At 38.9% G+C, this 19274-nt stretch overlaps 1 protein-coding gene across 50 annotated transcripts in view; it reads right to left on the reverse strand.

Moving 5' to 3' along the window:
- Positions 1-19274, reverse strand: part of Rims1 (regulating synaptic membrane exocytosis 1) — a 542679-nt gene that overhangs the window by 79641 nt on the left and 443764 nt on the right. For 40 of the 50 annotated variants that reach the window (XM_029474791.2, XM_085835946.1, XM_085835950.1 and 37 more), the window contains one exon: positions 15141-15307. The exons of the other annotated variants lie outside the window; for them this stretch is intronic. In XM_029474791.2, the coding sequence (XP_029330651.1) occupies positions 15141-15243 (103 nt within the window). In that variant the 5' untranslated portion in view covers positions 15244-15307. The remainder of the gene's footprint in view (positions 1-15140; positions 15308-19274) is intronic. 50 annotated transcript variants of the gene reach the window in all.

Below are 19274 nucleotides of genomic sequence, written 5' to 3' on the forward strand. Positions count from 1 at the left end.
GGTACTATTAAAATTATTTCACATTACCTTTTTACCTCACAGTAAGAACTACTGTTTCTTAGTTTGCTAAGACTGCATGTTGTATCTGTTGTTTCTGAGACAGGGACTGACACTGTAATCCAGGATGCTCTCCATGTTATTATGTTGAAGCCCAGGATGGTCTTCAACCCTTTATCATTGTCCTGTTTCAGCTTCCCAAGGGCTGGATGTTCAGATCATCAGTGAACCACCAAGCCTGGCTGTAAGATTGCATTTAATCACAAATGTGTGTTGAATTTTTTCAGATATTTCTTTCATACGTGAATTTATTAGGCAGGAAATATCCATGGAGACAAATACTTGACTTCTTCCAACTAGTCACGAGTTACCTAGGTGTTAATACAATTTTGTAGTTAGTGCTAATGTATTCTTATATTCCTTTTCTCTTGCTCCCTACCTCTCCTCTTTGCTTTCTTCCCTACTGAATTCAATATGCAGGTTTGTGGTGACTCATTTTCCTGTCTTGTAGTGTCTTTAATAAAAAGCAGTTCCCAATGAGGGCTAGGAGTCTGGCCCAAGAATGGCAGACAGATAGGGCCCATGTAGATTAATGTATTTAGCACTTAAGCATGTATGATGGCTGATTTCCAGGTCCTTCTCCAAAAGATACACACATATGGTAGGCTAGCCACACTCAAAGGAATTACTCAGTAGACTTTCAAATCTCCCACCTTTTGGGTCCTGTAGCAGGAACCAGCTTCCCTGTCTTTGTCTAGATTATCCGGACTCTCTGATGGCACAAACCATCCAATTCCCCTTCAACCACCTATCACCTAAGAGCCTTGGCAGCAGACAGACTGGGACACTGGCTCTTGTTCCTCGATCCACCCTGGGACATCAGTCTCCTTGTGTGCTTTGCGTGCTCTCTCTCTCTCTCTCTCTCTCTCTCTCTCTCTCTCTCTCTCTCTCTCTCTCTCTCTCTCATGTGTGTGTGTGTGTGTGTGTGTGTGTACTCCCATGACCACCCTCGAATGCACATGTCCTGTGTGTCCATCCCATGAAACATCAAGGCAAGAGAAATAGACATATAGGAATAAGTGTGCCCCACCAGCATGCACTCGAATCAAGGTAGAATGATAGCTTTAGCTGCTTTCTCTGTTCACCTTGATTGAATTTGTAAACTGCCATAAAGACATTTATTTTTTATAATATTACTGACATATCTGTATAACCCCTACTATATTTTTTCATATCATGCTATGCATGTGAATCACTTATATTTGTTTTTGTAGTATATGATTTTGTTCTCTTTGCAGTGTTGAAGATTGAGCCTAGTATCTCATATGTGGCAGTCAAGCATTCTACCCCTGTGCTATAGCCCCACTCTCAGGTGGTGAGTTGCATTGCAATTACTGAAATACCTGCAGGGAAGAGGCAAGTCTGCCACTGGTCATTTAGTTTAGGTTTTTGGGTTTTTTTGTTTTTTTCTAGAGACAGGGTTTCTCTGTGTAACCCTAGCTGTCCTGGAACTCACTGTAGACCAGGCTGGGCTGGAACTCAGAAATCCGCCTGCCTCTGCCTCCCAAGTGCTGGGATTAAAGGCTTGCACCACCACTGCCCGGCTGGCCATTTAGTTGTATCTGCACCCCTTCTGCACACATTTATGCTTCCACATTTTTTTTTTTTTGCTTAAAATAAGAATTGTATTACTTCACAATTGTTCAAAGATTTGTATCTGGTTCAAAGATTTTCTAAATCTGACAACTAAAATATGCATTTTGAGTTACTGAGTTCTTCTTTACATTACACATTTACCATTTTCATAATAATGCAAACACTGTCCAGGAGTGAAACTCCATGATTCTTCTTCCTTCATAGTAACGGGAAGGAAAAGACTGAATACACAAATCACATGGGGGCCGAAGAAGTGGATAAGGAGTAGACACAAACTCGAGTCTTGAGTTTGTCTTCTAGACTTTCACTTGCTCACCCACCTGCACACAATCATTAAACACACACATGCAATGAAAGGCATGGTCGCGCATGGATTTGAGGTCACTGGACACATCTACCACACGCTTTATTTTACTAAATATGTTAATGATGGGTTTTTAAAAGTCCCCTTTTGATTAGTATGCCCCTTCATTTTAGTTATTCATCAGCTCTCTTCTTTTAAAATAACTCGGAATTTTCAATTGCCAATTTTAGACTAAACTTTATTCTAAAACCTAAGTTTTTCTTTAAATTTTGTATCATTTTATTTTTATTATCTTTATCAGGGGAACATGCCTGCCGTAGCACACGTGAGGACATCAGAAGACAACTTCCTGGTGAAGAATCTTGTCTTCCCCCTCATGGATCTCAAACATCAAACCCAGGCTGTCAAGATTGGTGGCAAACGCCTTTACGCAGTGAGCCATTCCTCGGATACAAAATTTTCTTTCCATTGTCAGGATGAAAATTTTGTCTTCTTCCTGTGTAGAAATGGATTTGAAGTCTCTTGTCTGCTAGAGTTTATTCCTTCAGAGGTTGTGGCTTTTGTTTGTTTTATTTGCCCCCCCCCCACCACCACCATGTAAGTGTGTGTGTGCATGTGTGCGTGTGCGTGCAGGCCAGAGAGCATCATCATTGGGTTTTAATTATCAGATGCCATGAATTTTTTCTTAAAGACATTATTTTAAATTTGTGTACTGTCGATGGGCCTTGCACATGGGTGCATTGCTTGTGGAGGCCAGAAGAGAATGCTGTATCTATAATATCTGCACTTAGAGAAAGTAGCTCTCACTGGATGATCTGTCCATCCCCCTACCCCCTTTTAAGATGGGCGTCTCTCACAGGCCAAGAACACACCAAGGAGGCTAGGCTGGTTAGCCAGACCTTCTGAGATCTGCTTGCCTCAACCTGACCAGAGCTAGGATTGTAAACGTGTGCCACAATGTCCAGATTTTTGTAGTAGTTTGGTTTTTTTGTTGTTGTTTTTTTTTGTTGTTGTTGTTTTTTGTTTGTTTGTTTTTTGAGACAGGGTTTCTCTGTATCGCCTTGGCTGTCCTGGAACTCACTTTGTAGACCAGGCTGGCCTCGAACTCAGAAATCCGCCTGCCTCTGCCTCCCAAGTGCTGGGATTAAGGGCGTGCACCACCACGCCCTGCATAGTTGTTTATTTTAAAAGAATGGCTCTCACATTTTAAAGCCCTGGCTACATAGCTCAGCCCTTTGCTATGTAGTTGAGGTTGTCATCAAACTCACAGAGATCTGACCAAGTGCTGGGATTCACCATGTCCATTTCAAGGCCCAGACGGTAACAAAGGTAAATTCAGCTCCTCTTGCTTGAAAGGCAAGAGCTTAACTTTGCTTTTCCTATAGGAAAATAAAGGGGTTTATCTCAGTCTCCCTGTCTTTGTGGAAGTCGGATGTCACTCTGCCTCCCCAGGATCCAGCATCGCCTGGAATCTGTGTCTGCACTGCTGCTTTTCAGTGGCTGCATTTGTTTGGTTTATGGAAAAACCAAACTGCATGATTAACTCAGCAGCGAAAGGAAGTCTGCTGACAATACTGGGGTGCTTCACCCGCCAGCTACCACTTTTCCTGTCAGTTTCTTCAGCCCAGAAAAATTTGGGCTACATGCTCAGGTACTATCTCCCATATTCCTATGTCTGATAGCACCCATTGAGCAAAATGGGTACAAAGAGCAGATGTAGATGTAGATGTAGATAGACATAGATAGATATAGATAGGTAGATATAGATATAGACAGAGATAGAGATAGATATAGAGATAGATATAGGTATAAGTGGCTAAAACCATGTACTGCTCTTCTAGATGACCTGAGTTCAGCTTGCAGAACCCTTGTTAGGAACCTCACCACCACCTAGAGTCTAGCTCCCAGGACTCTGAAGCCTACGGCCTCTGTATTCAAGTGCATATACCCATTCAGAGATACAAACATATACATAATTTAAAATAATAGTATATCTTTTTTAAAAAATAAAATTTTATCAGTACTATGTATTTCATACTTTTTCCAATTTTAAGTTTAAATAATTAATGAATATAAAGAAAATGTTGTAAAATTTTAATATAATTAAAACCTCACAAAATATGAACACATTAAATATGAACTTGGCAGGATACAGACAACAGCCAGAGAAAAGGTAAGGATTAAAAATATTAGAAAATATAATAACCTAACTGTAGTCCTAGAATGGAAAACTATGCAGAAAATGAAAATGCCAGCATCCAAGACATGTTATGTATACAATAGTAGCTACACACTTAGGATTTATATAACAGTAGCTACACACTTATGATGTATAAAGTAGTAACTACACATTTAGGATGTATATAAGAGTAGCTACACACTTAGGATATATATAAAAGTAGCTATACACTTAGGATGTATATAACAGTAGCTATACTCTTAGGAAGTATATATCAGTAGCCACACACTTAGGATGTATATAACAGTAACTACACACTTAGGATGTATGTAACAGTAGCTACATACTTATGATATATATAACAGTAGCTACACATTAAGGATGTGTATAATGTAGCTAAACTCTTAGAATGTAAATAATGGTAGCTACACACTTAGAAAATATATGAAAGTAGCTACACACTTAGGATGTAACAGTAGCTACAAACTTATGAACTTAAAACAGATAACATGTTAAGACTTCATTGACAGACATTAAAGAATCAGAAAGAAATCCAGTAGTTGACGATGGAGCACTCAATGTGCTAACTGAGGGGTGAAATTCTCCTCAAGTCAATTTGCATCTTTACATTTTAAAGAACATATACCTACGTAAGTATACATTAAAAAAAAACATATACCTATTTTAATGTATATGTATGAAGGGTAAAAAAGGCACAAAAAAGGTATGATGCTTCTATCAGAGTAAGACTGTAGCAAGAAGATGAGTCCTGTGGTATTGGTCAGCAATTACTCTAGCAAGCTATGTGGATTATGATCATGGAAGACAGGGACATAACTAAGAGATGAAGGAACTGTTGGCCATACAATGGCTGAAGTTTGATAATGATTTTGCAAAGCAGAGAACTGCCCCTGGGATCGTTGGCTGCTGGTGCATGTAACATGCAAGGGGCCTAAGTTGGATATGGGCGACAGAGATCCAGCTAGCATGGTCATAACTGACACACTTGATCACAGGTTATGAACATTTATTATTATCAATACCTTATGTTTATTTTAACTACTACGTTATAAATTAACAGAATCTTTTTGTGGTTAAATGGAGAACAATAGTCTGTAACTTGTGCCTCTGGCTCGCACACATTCTCATTCTGCAGGTCATATGAGTTTAACAGGCTGCAATTCCTTTCATATTTATTTCCAAGTGCTATTACTAACGATTCCATTATAGCAATAATGATGCTGTACATAATTTATTTATTAAACTATCTAACACAAGAGCAGGGAGTTATCTCAGAGGAGTACATGCCTCACAAGCATGGGGACCCAAGTATAATCCCCAGCATCCATACAGAAACATACATGTGTGTGCTTCTAATCCCACTGTGGTGTGGGGGCACCTGCAAATGGCTGGTCAGCAGGAATAGCCAAACCTTATGCCTTAGGTCTCAATGACAAACCTTGTCTTAAAAACCAGTGTGGGTGACTCCTGAGAAATAACACCAAAAGTTAGGGCCTGCACTCTGCTGGCATATGTATAAACTACCAGCCGCCCCCAACCTTCACACACACATAAGAGCAGACAATATGCACACTCACACATAAACACATGAAAACCTACCACAAAAGCATACTTAATGAATATTAATTTAAAAACACACATATGGAAATATAGCCGTTGTGGATGACGGCACAAATTAAGAACATGAGAGATGAAAAGGGAGATGTTTAGGTAGCAATGATTCTGAATGAAAGAATAACAATGTAACCATTCCAAATAACAGGTAAGTACATGAACAAACAGGAATTTTTGCCCAGTATTTGATGGTGGTAATGGGTTCATGCCTTGGAGTTATTTAAACAGTGAGCTTCTAATGATATAATGTAACAGAATAATTACTTATCAATTATGAAAATATATAAGGTCACTTTCACAGAACAAGAACATTTCCTTAAGGGTTACTTTCTTAATGATTTTTCCTAGATATAATCATCACAAAAATCAACTATATTAAAGGATGTTCAACGCCACACCAAAAAACAGCAGGATAACTAGTTTTAGGAAAACCTCAAAACAAAAATAAATGACTTCAAGGACCTATGAGGAGGTATATTTCTATCAAAATTGTTAAGTATATAATTATAAAATTACTATTTACAGTTATTTTCTAAAAATTAGGACTAGTCACTGTCGTGGTTTGTATGACTGAATACTTGTTCCATAGCTGGTAGGGAGGTTTCAGAAGATTATGGATTCTGTATACAGTGGAGCCTTGCTGGAGGAAGGATGCCACTGGAGAGGTATTGGAGACCATACCATAAGAAAGTAGGCCTCTCACCATTTCCCACCCTAATAAGCCAAATGGCCTTGTGCTAAGGAGCTGGTCATCACCCCCTCCCCCCTATTCCATTCCTGTAAAAAGCTGAATTATAGTCCACTCTTCCTTATCTCTTCCTGACTCCCAAGACTTCTAAGGACATGAGTTATGTGCTGAGCCCAGCCTGACACCCAAGGCTGTTAAGGAGGATTCAACATTCCAGAGATAGACTAAGAGTGCCTCCCACCTGCAGTCTGAATTCGGCCTTCAGGTCCCCAGATGCCCACTTCTTTGTTCTTTGTTAATTTCCCCTTAACCCCTCCCTATTCCCCTTGCTGTGTGCTTAAAACCTGGCGTTTCAGCCTAATAAACTGAGACCTTGACAGGAACCCCTCATAGGTCTCTGCTTCTCTTTCCCTTCCACCCATTCTCTTCCAGGTTGGTGGTCCCCCTCGCACCCATGAATAACTGGGTCCTGCTGGATGGGACAGAGAGGGCTTAGAGGTTTACAGCCAGGTCTTACATCTTTTCATGTTCATTCATTCACATTTGTTCTCATTTTCTCTCCCTCCCTCCTTACTGCCTCTCTGTGTGCCTCTCCCCTCCCTTCCTTCCTCTCTTTATCTCTCCTTTTCCCTCCCAACCTTTCTTTTCTTTCTTTCTCACTTCATCCCTCTCTTATTCTCTCTTTCTGTCTCCCTCTCCCACCTTCCCTCCCTTCTTTCCTTCCTCCCTTTCTTTCTTTCTTTCTTTCTTTCTTTCTTTCTTTCTTTCTTTCTCTCTCTCTCTCTCTCTCTCTCTCTCTCTCTCTTCTCTCTCTCTCTCTCTTTCTCTCTCTCTCTCTCTCTCTCTCGTCCTTCCTTCCTTCTTTCTTTCTTTCCTTTTTTCCTCCCTCTCCTTCCCTCCCTCCCTCCCTTTCTCTCTGTCTCCCTCTCCCTCCTTCCTTCTGTCCCTCTGTCACTCCTTCACTCCCTCCCTTTCTCTCTCTTGTTCTCTGTTTCTCATGTACTGATAAAATGTGATCATTCTGCTTCCTGGTAGGACCACTTCAAGTTCGTGCTGCCAGGCCTTTTCTCCCATGGTGGACTGGATTCCTGTAGACATGTGAGCCAAAATAAACCACTTCTTTTTCTACTAAGTTGCTCTATGTCAGAGTGTTAAATCACAGTAATGAAAAAGAATAATTAATGCAGCTACTAAGATCTAATTACCATTTCCACAAACAACTTAATTCTGATAAGGTATTCCTGAATCATTTCAAGGTTTGGAAACTTTGTTAATTGCGACTGACTCCTTTGTTTTCCACCTAATAAAGTCACTAACATTACAGAATTTAACAAGACACAAATTGATTAACCTATCAAACTGGTAAAATACAAAGGTAACATGGAAGCCAAGAGACTGCAATTTAAATATAACATCTCTGCCTTGCTTCAAAATATGCATTAAAGTACTCACTCTAGGAAGAACAACAATATCAACCAACCAGACCCCTCAAAGCTCCAAAGGATTAAACCATCAACCAAAGAGCACACATGGAGAGACCCATGGCTCTAGCTGCATATGTAGCAGATGATGGCCTTGTCTGACATCAATGGGAGGGGAACCCCTCAGTCCTGTGGAGGCTCAATGTGGTGAGGTGGGAGTGGGTGGGTGGGTAGAACAGCACCCTCATAGAAGCTGGGGGGGTAAGGGGATAGGAGGTTTGTGGAGGGGAAACCAGAAAGGGGGATAACATTTGAAATGTAAATAAATAAAATAACCAATAAAAAATACCCTATCCAGGACAATAATCTATTCCCTCCAAACATTCTGTATCTGTTTCTTCTCAAGACTTCTGCTATCTAATTCATATATCAGCAATATTTTTGCTACTATATATCCTGGCATAATTACTTAGGCATGTGGCATGGATGATGCACTCATGGGCTTGGGAAGAATGGTACAACAGCTTATTAATGTTTTTATTACAAAGGTGAAGTGGTTTTCAAGGGAGGATGGGATAGTCTTTCCATGTTACCCATAGCTTCAATCTACTACTAGGGGATGCATTCATTAATAACTTCTCAGCCTTGAATTGTTAAAATCAAGTAGGAAGACTAAAATATCAACTAAAGAGCTTTTTCTCTGATGTGCCCTATTCAGTATTTTCCCTGCACAGGCCCATCTTCTTCTGGTCCTCTAAATGCTTATTGGTATATTTTATAGCTTAGTAAGTTTTGTGTGTCAAAGTATAGCAACCAGACATATACACTTAATTCTGAATTCCTAGAGGAAAATAAAAGTCCCTCCTCCTCTCTTATTCTTAAGTACATTTCGTGTCAGTAGGCACCACAACTGGAAGCCCCCAAAGTCTCACTTATTTATGAGATATTTAAAACACTGAAGATTGTTTTAGTTAAATTCATGTCCCAAACATGTTTAAAAATCCTAAGAAATTTTTATTTCATTTCCATAATAAATAAAAAATCTATTAGGGCAAAAGGGAATTTTGAAATAATATCTGTAACTGTTTTGCAAGCATAACTGTAGTGACTTCTAAAAAGATATCAACCCTTTCATTAATGTTATTGAAATAATTAAAATAAATTAATTAAAGCATATTCATTTGAAAAGCCACAGATGAATACAACAACATTTTCCACATGCATGCTTCCTGACATCAAAAGGCCATTGTTTTTGTAAATGTATAGTTCCAAGATGGCCATTTGTCCAAGTGTAGGCAATAACTGGTTTTAAATCTTTCTAAAACTTTTACAAGCTGATTGTAAAATAACTGCTTTCAGTGGAAATAAAAATTGCCGTTTTAGAAGTGGATAATACAAGAACAAAAATGTATTTGCATCAGACTGTCCTTTCAGTCTGATTCTTAAAATCCTCCTTGCAAAGGGATTTTGGTAAATCCGGGAGAAAACAGATTACAACGTTTTCTGATATAGAATCGTTAGTTTTGACAAACTTCTAAAATTCTGTCATGTGTGTAAATGCCATATGCTAACTGATTGTACCAATAAAGAGGGGGGAAAAGAATTCAGGGATATAAAGGATTAAAGAGGAATAGTGGATCTGGAATGGCTACGTTTGGTTGGGAGATTGGGAGGCCAGGGTATTGGTGGGAATATATGGAGGGATAAATAACACTGAAGAACTCTTGTAAATGTCATACATAAACATCATAAAAGCTTCCTAAAGTATAAATATACACACATATTAAAAGTTAAAATGGGGTAGCCACACAAGGGATGACGACAATGCCTACTAGACACATAGGCTAACATGTCAAATACTCAGTGGTAGGAATGAATGATCTCATTTGGAGCTATTGGCCAGTGAGACTCCCAAGCTTTACAGCCTATTGCTTAGATTATTCATTATGCCCTAGAAAATGAAGGTAAGACCCCATTGCTGAAGTCATCACATACTTGAGTCATAGACTGTACAGAAAGTAAGATGGCATTAACTTGGATGCTTCATAGCTGTTGGCTAGCTTGCCTAGTGCTAGAAGATGCTATTCACACTAATGGAGGAGCAAAACGGAGTGCTCATCATCCATAGAGCTCCAGCTGTCAACTCTGCCAGAAGCAATAATGGCCGGCCTGCCAAGTCACACCCACTGCTTGCAATAAGTGGCACAAACATCTGAGAGCAACCTTTTTTTTTTTTTAAAGCTGTATCCTGCAAGATGAAACCTATAACTGGTATTATTGCTGGGCCATAAACCCATGTCTATACAGGTCACAGTCCCTAGGGAGAAACTACTGTTATTCTGCTAAATGGACATAGTATTAAACCAACTTCTATTGACATATCATTATAACTAGGAGTGCATCTCTTAACCCTCATCAGAGAAGCTTCGATCTGCAGTTGATGGTGATCAACATGGAGACTCCCAAGTGGCCAAAGTGCAGAGAATAAGAAACTGGAGGATGTTGAACCCTAAAGAGGACATCATGCTACCTATACCATTACCTCCTTCAAAGGCTCAGGGATCACTGTGGAAGAGCAGAGGTAAAGAGTGTGTGTTCCATAGGTGGTGAACGATCACAGGGAAACAGCAGGGCAGGGCACGTATGAACTCACAGCAGCTGTGAAAGCCTACATGGGACTTGTGGAAATTGAAGCCAGGCAAAGCCTCAGGCATGGAGAGGCAAGTGGGCAGAAAGTCTCACTCTGCCTGAAGATTATCAGCAATTGACTGCAGAGAGGAGAGGGAAAACCAGTTCTCTTTAAGAGCACAGACTCTGGTAAGTCAATCATATTCCATTGGAAGGTTACCCATCCAATAGTATATGGGAAGCCTTAAATGGGTTTGATGAGTGAAAAATGAGAGAGTTAGGTAGGGAAGAAAAGAGAATCTGAGTGGAGTTGAGAAACACATTATATGAAAGTATCAAAAATAATAAAACATATGAAATCATGTGACACCCAAGAACAACTGTAATATTATGTTCATGTTTGCTTTTAAAGTTTGCTATTACAGAAATGACTGAAATTTGTCTGGCTCAAATGAAAGGGATATACGATAAAGACGAAGATCAAGAATTTGGAAACAATACGAATTTCTGGATTCCTCTATATGTATCCTCTTCTGTGTTTCGGAGTTCACAGGTGTGAATAGGTTGCACGGGAGGGTAGAAGCTAAAGTTAGTATCTAGTATTTTCCTCAATCACTCTCCACTTAAAAAAAAAAGATTCATCGTTTTTTAATTTTTAATTATTTGTCTGGGTATGTGTCTATGTTGGCACATGCCTATAGATATAGTTACTCGTGAAGGTGATGGATACCCTGGGTCTGGAATTACAAGTGGCTAGGAGGCACTTGACAAGGGTACTGGGAACTGAACTCACATCTTCTGCAAGAGTCTGAAGCACCCTTAACCGCCTCGTCGACTCTCTGTTCCTTCAGCCTTCTTTTCTAAGAAAAGATTATTTACTGACCCTGGGGCTTGTTGATCTGACTGTACTTGATGGTCAATGAAACCCAGAGGTCTTCCTATTTCTACTGTCCCAGTTCCAATCCCAAGCATGCTTGCTGCATCCATATTTTTGGTAACTTCAGAGCATCCTCACTCATGACCTCATGATCGAGCCATCGAGCCACACATGTTGATATGTGCAACAGTAATGCACACATCCCTGTTATAAATTACCACACACCGAGATACACACCATCCATACATTGAATTTAGACAAAGAATCCTCTTTGAGGAGTTAGGTCCCATGAAGCCTCCAAGTACAAAGTGCAAGCAGAATATATCAGAGGTGCTGTCACTCAAAGCCCCTCCCTTGATGCCTATTATTTGGTATATTACGGGTTGGTTCTGTCTTTTTGAAGCATCTCCACTTTTGTGAACAATTTGTAACTTTTCTACACATTTTAATTATATCTGCAAAATGTTATTTACCCTAAAACAAATACACCAGTCTGGTTTCTTTTCTTTCTGTAGCTTTCCGGGAAAGTGAAATTGACAAGCTAAACTTTGCTTGGCCTAGTTTTGAACACATTATTTAGTCTATCAAGAGCACTCCAAACTGAGTGCCCTGGAAGGGAACATGTCTGGAGAAGGAGATGTCTCTTTCCATTCACGTCCAATTGTCTAATCATCAACTGACAAAATGCCATGACCCAAAAGCAAGTAAAGAGGGAAGGGTTTATTCATCTTACACTCCTAGGTCCCAATCTATCACTGGAGAAAATCAGGACAGGAATACAAGCAGGACTTGACCAAGCAGGTAGGCCTGATGCAGAGGCCATGGAGGGTGCTGCTTACTGGCTTGCTCACATGGCTTGCTCAGCCTGTTTTCTTCTAGATCCTAGGAAGACCAGCCCAGGGATGGCACCACCCACATTGGGCTGGGCCCTCCCACCCTTGATCACATTTGAGAAAAATGCCTTAGAGTTGAAGCTCATAGAGGTATTTCTCAACTGAGACACCCTCCTCTCTGATCATATTGGAAATCCAACAGCCAGATTTTAGAACGCATTGGTATTTTATGTGACAACCTTATTGTATTATCTAAGAAAGTAAGGCCAGGTTATATGATGTCTGTTTATAGACCTTCCTGACAACATTAGATACTAGGATGAATTTTAGGGCAGTAAATTGAATTTAATAAATTCTGCAATATCCTCTGAATCATTTGGTTGATTCCCCACATCAGGATCATCTGAAGCAACACATAAAAAACCATGATTTAGCTGGGTGTGGTAGCACATGCCTTTAATCCCAACACTTAGGATGCAGAGGCAGGCAGATTTCTGAGTTCTAGGGCAGCCTGGTCTACAGAGTGAGTTCCAGGACAGCCAAGGCTACACAGAGAAACCATGTCTCAAAAACAAAATAAAACAAACAAAATAAAAAAAGAAACCATAATTTACCTCAGAATGACAGGAGATGTACACAGGTATCCATAAGGAAAGACTTGTGTTCAAGCCTTAGGCAGAATAATAAAGGCCCTTGAATTTTGGTCTGACTTGTCCTTTAATGAAGTATTAAAAGAATAAGGTCCTTTTACATAATAGGAGCTAAAAGGGTTGCTACTTAATATATTCTATCACTCAATAGTGGTTTTGAATAATAGGATTAAGGGAAGAATAAACAGTCACCATGCAGTTCCCAGTGGAAGCAGTAGAGACCCTGTATTCTCCACCCACAAACCCCCCCACAAAGGTAACTACCCCAGTTAGCCACTGCTTTATGTTGCAAACTAACTCATCTCAAGCTGTTAGTAGATGGTTGATATTGACAGCAAAGAGCTCCATGGCATAGTGTTAGTGTGGTGTGTGAGTGTGTGTGTGCACACACCTCCATATGTGTGTGAATGCATGTGTGTGTGTTTTAATTATCTTCATTTTATTTTATGAGTATAGGTGTTTTTGCCTGCACCAATCCTTGTGCACTACATCCAGAGGTCAGTAGAGGCCATCACATCCCAAGGAACTAGAATTACAATCTTCTCCAGATGCTGGGAATTGAATTCTGGTCCTATGGGAGAGTAGCCAGTGCTCTTCATCTCTGATCCATCTCTCCAGCCTCATAAGTATTTTGTACTTACATAGGCACGAATGGAAAGTAATATACAGGAAGTGAGAGTGTCAGAAGATTTTGCTCCTTCTCATGTATCTTTTCCTGTATTCCATTGTGTTATTAACAAACAACAAAGAGAGGTGCTTAGCACAAAACTGGGATTAAATCAGGTCTCTTCATAGCTTAAGAGGAAACTTACTTTTAGCTGCCAGAGGAGTAACATAGTTTAGATTATCCACTTACATGAATAAAATCCCAGTTATTACAGGCTTCACCTACAGAGCAGGGGAAGAGTGGAACAGGAAGCCTGTGGGACATGGGTTGCCAGGAAGAAAGTCTGCTGTGGGCTGTTGAGAAGTCACTCTCTCCATACTAGGTTCAGAAAGAAAAACCCACAAGTCCAAGTGAAGAGGTCTTCTACTTTGCACTTTTACTGACTGTACAGTTAAACATGAAGTTTTTCCTTAAGGTTGGAGTCTATCGCCCAGAACAGTACTGGCTTCGATGCACTAACATATCCTTCAACCCAGGTCTCCTTGTAGGAAATCACAGATCCTTGTTCAGCTGCCTAAAGTTGCTTTGCCTCTTCTCCACTCTCCCTAAAGTCAGTGACATTACTCATCTAAATCATGAGATTGTGATAACAAGAAAATGGTTCTTTCCCTTAGCACAGAAGCAAGGGGGGCTGCGAGTCAAAGGTGACAACAGAGGGTACGATTTACTATGCACCACAATGTGGAATTTAGAGTATCAGAAATTTATTTGTTCTCATTTTTAGCTTTCATATTTGAGTGGACAGCCCTTCCATTACTCAGATTTCTTCTGTAAATTTCTGTTTCCAGAAACAAGATAATATCAACTGCCAAGTGAGGCAGCTCAGGCTGGACAGCACCTGAATGGCTGACGTTCTTTGTACGTAGCTTTCTACAGGGCGTTGGTCATACAAGAATCAAAGAACACCTGGTGACATAATGGTGCACATGTTTTACAACTCACACAATCTGCATCATGGGTGTACAACTCACACAATCTTCATCATTGTTTTCATATCTAATATTCTCTGCCTTAAAAGTAGGCCCATTATTATGACTGACATAGGAGGAAAAAAAGCCAAAACAAAGCAATCAAAAGAAAAACAAAACCTAAAATAAAACAAACACTATAGTCTTTGAGAAAATACAATACACATGCCATACAAGAATGTGGCGATGCATGACATATGCATGTATATGTAAACACAGCCATACTCCTTATTGGCTAGGCTTGTATACTATGATCATGTGGTTGAATACTTATGATGGATACTATCCTATAATCACCAAAATATTTGTTAATGCCATCTCTTAAAAGAAAACCTTTCTAACTGGACTAAAAGACGCTCAACTGATCATATCACATTGTGAGGAGCCCTGGGATTGCAACTTTGAGCAATTAAGGCGATGACCACAGTAATGAGCTTAACTTTGCAGGAAAGAGTATCAAATATCCTGTCAGTGACTCTATAGAGTGTGTAGTGCATGCTCATCCTGCCCCATTGTTATAATGAGGTGTTTTGATTACACAATCTATACTATTATTTCCAAAGAATATTCTGGAAGATAGATGCATTTCATACGAAGGATATAGATCCAGTTAACAGAGACAGCATTGCCAACTCACCTGATCCTACCCCTGGGGCGCTCAGACTGCTCTGACATAAAGCTTGTGCTGCTGAGGCGTGAGGTACTGCTGGCTCTGGAAATGGCGGACACATCACTGACATCACTATCTGATGACTTGGCAGACGCGTTATCACAGCTTCTGTACTGATCTTTATGTATGTTGTACTAAAGATTAAACACAAGAGAGGGTGAGCTCCACCATCAGGTCACGGAACAGAACACACACAGACCTTGTGGTTAATGACTGCTTTACCTAAAGGATATCTCTGTCAAGGAGAGAAGGGAAGTTGATGGGCAGGGAAGCATTCATATTATAGATGGATCGAGATTAAAACCCAACATCCTTTCAATGACGAGATCTGACTTATAAACAGTGAATGAGCACTTGTAGTGCTTGCATGGAAAAAGTCAAGGAAAAATTAGCTGAGCATGCTTAAAACCTGAAACTGTATTACTCATTTTTTTGAATTTACATTTCATCATTTCTTATCATGAATAACATTAAATTTTGCACATTTCTAAGACTTCAGATAAAATAAGACATCATGCAAATTTATTAGGAGATTTAATCAGGTTTTTTTTTAACTCAGTTTTTATTGTCCTATTGGAGTGAGCCATACAGTGAATATACAATGCCATCACTACAAAGAGTGCCATGTTTTTCTAAATACAAATAATTTAAGTAATTGTTTTCTCTGCTAACAGAAGGAAAGAACTGTACTCGATTATATAAAATAAAATATTACTATCCCTATTATTTCCTACTAAGCAGGTTAATTTTAGATCTGTGAGCAATCGGGGGATAAAATGCTTCTTAATCATTGGCAAATCCTCATAGTCTCTAATGCTTCATGGCATGCATCTTGATTAATTTGAACTATCTTTCTCAAATGTGGCCCATAAGTGAATTCTTTTCCTGAGTGAGTGTGTGTGTGGAAATAAACATTTTAAAGTAATTTCCCAGTGCTTATTTTCTAATCCTTTATTTAAGGGAATTTTCCCTTAAAATATGTTAGTTTCAGTTCTTTCCCTCTTATGTATATGGATTTACCAAAGAATTTTGTATCAGGAAAACAATACACTTACTGGTATATCTATAAAATTAATTTTCCTAAAGTTTTATCACAATGATTTTTATCTTGGAAAGCTCTCACATATGCTATTAAGTCTGAAGCCTAATTCACATCTAGTCTTAAATTTATAGAACTCATGTAGTCAATACAGTGTGCTTTGTCAGTCCACTTGCAGGCTAAGTCACATGATTCAGTCCAACATGATTCATTTCATTCAGAACCATTTCTTATTTACTGGAGTGTGGGGAAATGGAGTAGAATCTGATCCCAATACTTGCAGTGCATCAAATGAGATTCCAAGCTTCAAACCACTTGTGACCAAGGATGTGTTATATATTTGTTATATTTACCAATATTAAAAGGAGAAATATACTTATTACTCACACCCCGAGAATCTCTCCCAGTGTACTGCATGCTCTTTCACTATTTTATCAACTGGAACAAATTGCTGGCAATAGTGAGGCAGTTTTATGAAGGTTTGTGAGCAAAAAAAGCAACGTTGCTAGTTTTAATTAATGAAATCTCTCTTTTCTATACATCATCACTATCCCAGTCTGTGTGAATAGATACATTTGCTCTTCCAGAAAAGCGTATGAGAATGTCCCTCTGTATGTTACCATACTAGGATATGTAGCAATTACCATATAATTTCCCCCACATTAACTGAAGGAAATGAAAGACTTTATCTTTACTTTCTATTACTATTTTTTTTTTACTAATTTTTAAAAACTTGTTAACCTTTGAAATAAGCTCTGTTTTTTTTGTTTTGTTTTTGTTTTTGTTTTTTTGTTTTTTGTTTTTTTGTCTAGCAAAATTTGTTAAATGTCCTCTTTAATAATTTAGCCAAAACACATTTATTATACTGTGAAGAATGAAATGCCCTCAGGTGGAATTTATTCAGTCATCCTTAAGGGAAAGAAATAGTGGTCAGAAGGAAGGGTCTAATTGTAGGGTCACTGTTTTTAGAAGCTGGTAGTAATAGACACTGTAGCTATCTCTACCAAGCATCATCAAACTCTTGATGGCTGCTCCAGGATTATAGAAACAGAGTCCTTTTATAAATGACAGTCTAAGTGGGACTTTGTCCTCCAGTTACAGCTTTTACCCATCACAGGCCTTTAACTCCAAATAACATCACATGGAAAAGCATGGAGATGCATTTCACAGATTCCAAAACAGCCAGGCCAGAAAGAATTCCTCCCGCTGGATGACGAAGAGGACAATTTAATCCTTTAAAGAAAGACCAGGTTCATGTATCCTCACTGAAATAGCTCCATTGGGAGAGCATTGACTGAAGAAAGAGCAGGCTTGAAAACAGACCCCAGGATCACATTCATTTGGTAATCTGTTAGCAAGAAAACCAAAATCTACTTTTGTTGGCAAATAAAACTACTCTGGGAACGGTTACCTAATTTCTCTTACAGTAGAATTTTCAACGATTTCATCAAATTTATTAGTATTGAATTTTAATTACTTGTGCATAAATACCATAAAGGAAAAAGTCCAAAATTTAATATATACTACATTTATGAAAGTACTGGCACTCTTTTATAGCTATGAAAATCACTTGCATGATAAAATGTTTTGGGTAAAAAGAGAACTCTCCTCTAAAAATATATGAAAGAAATTTGAACTAGCTGAAACAGCTACTCACCACTGCTCATTGATACCAATGAGTTTTGATTTATGTAAAATAAATTCATTGAAAACTTCATTAGAAACACTGGCATAGAATATACAAACATTTTCATTGTGGAAATATGAAATTTTATTTGATACACAAAATGGAAAAAGACTGACAACTGTTATTTTGATTTTCCTAGTTTCATTCCTAACATTCTTAAACTTCTTTAAGCTTCATCTCTGATGTCATACTTATTAGTAGTACAGCTATAACTGGAGTCTATCATTCCATTATTGAGGATAAAAGGACATTATTTGGAAGTCAAGTTTTCATGTTTCCTCTCACATGCAGACAGAAATTTAGATGTGTATTTCATATTTATGTTTATATACATTCATATGCCTCATATGTAAGTGCATGAAAAAAAAGGGGCTCCTTGGGGAGAAAGAAGGAGGCAGATGTGGAGAGACACAGGAGAGTGTGGGTACTGTCCGTTAATGTACGTGTGTGGTGAGGTTACAGAGAAACACATTATTTAGAAATTAACTCAAATATTAATAAAAATGAAAGTAATCACTTCTTAAATTTTTTGAAACTATGTGCATCTCTTTGTGTCTATGTGTGGGTATGTGCATGTATTACAGGTATCATTGAAGGTCAGAGGTAGTCCCCACACCCACACCCACACCCCTGAGCTGGAGTCACAGGCAATTGCAAACTGCCCGATGTGGAGGCCTGGAATCAAATGTAGGTTCCCTGCAAAAACAGTATCAGCTGCAGAACTTAACTACTGAGTCACCCCAGACTTTTTAAAAAATATTCCAATTCGATGAAAACAGGAAAGGGGGTGACTACATAAATAACAGGAAAGCATTAATATGTAAATGTAAATGTAAATGAAAGCCATAGAGAATGCAAGGCTTGTCCTCAGGCTAGGTTGAAGGGAACACTTGACAATGTCCCAGAATTTAGTTGTGTCTAAGCCTCAAGTAACTCTGGGATGCATGGACTAATTTTGGTAAATGAAATCTGTTTCTTTGGGAAGTGACTAGGCCAAAATAGAATATTTTTCATGTGAATTTACTTGTGTGTGTGTGTGTGTGTGTGTACATGGGCATGCAAGCCTGTGGAAATCAGAGGACAACTTGTGGAAGTTGGTTCTTTTTCCCCTCTACCAATAGGTTCTGGAAACTGAGGGCTGATTCTTAGACTTGGCATCTTTACTCAATGAGCAATTTCACCGACACTTTAAAAAAAAAAAAAAGAAAAAAAGATCGATGTTCTTCCAAGGTCTAATCTGGAGTGCGGCACCTCTCCAGCAGGGTAGGTTACCTACTTTACAGGAACACTGGGGCTTTAGACTTGTGCAACAGCTCTTTGCACAGATTTTCCTGATGGTCTGACTCCACTCCTAGCTCACAACACCCCCAATACC

The sequence above is a fragment of the Mus caroli genome, unplaced genomic scaffold, assembly GCF_978045245.1.
Source record: "Mus caroli unplaced genomic scaffold, Mus_caroli_1 scaffold_1, whole genome shotgun sequence".
Taxonomy (NCBI): Eukaryota; Metazoa; Chordata; class Mammalia; order Rodentia; family Muridae; genus Mus; species Mus caroli.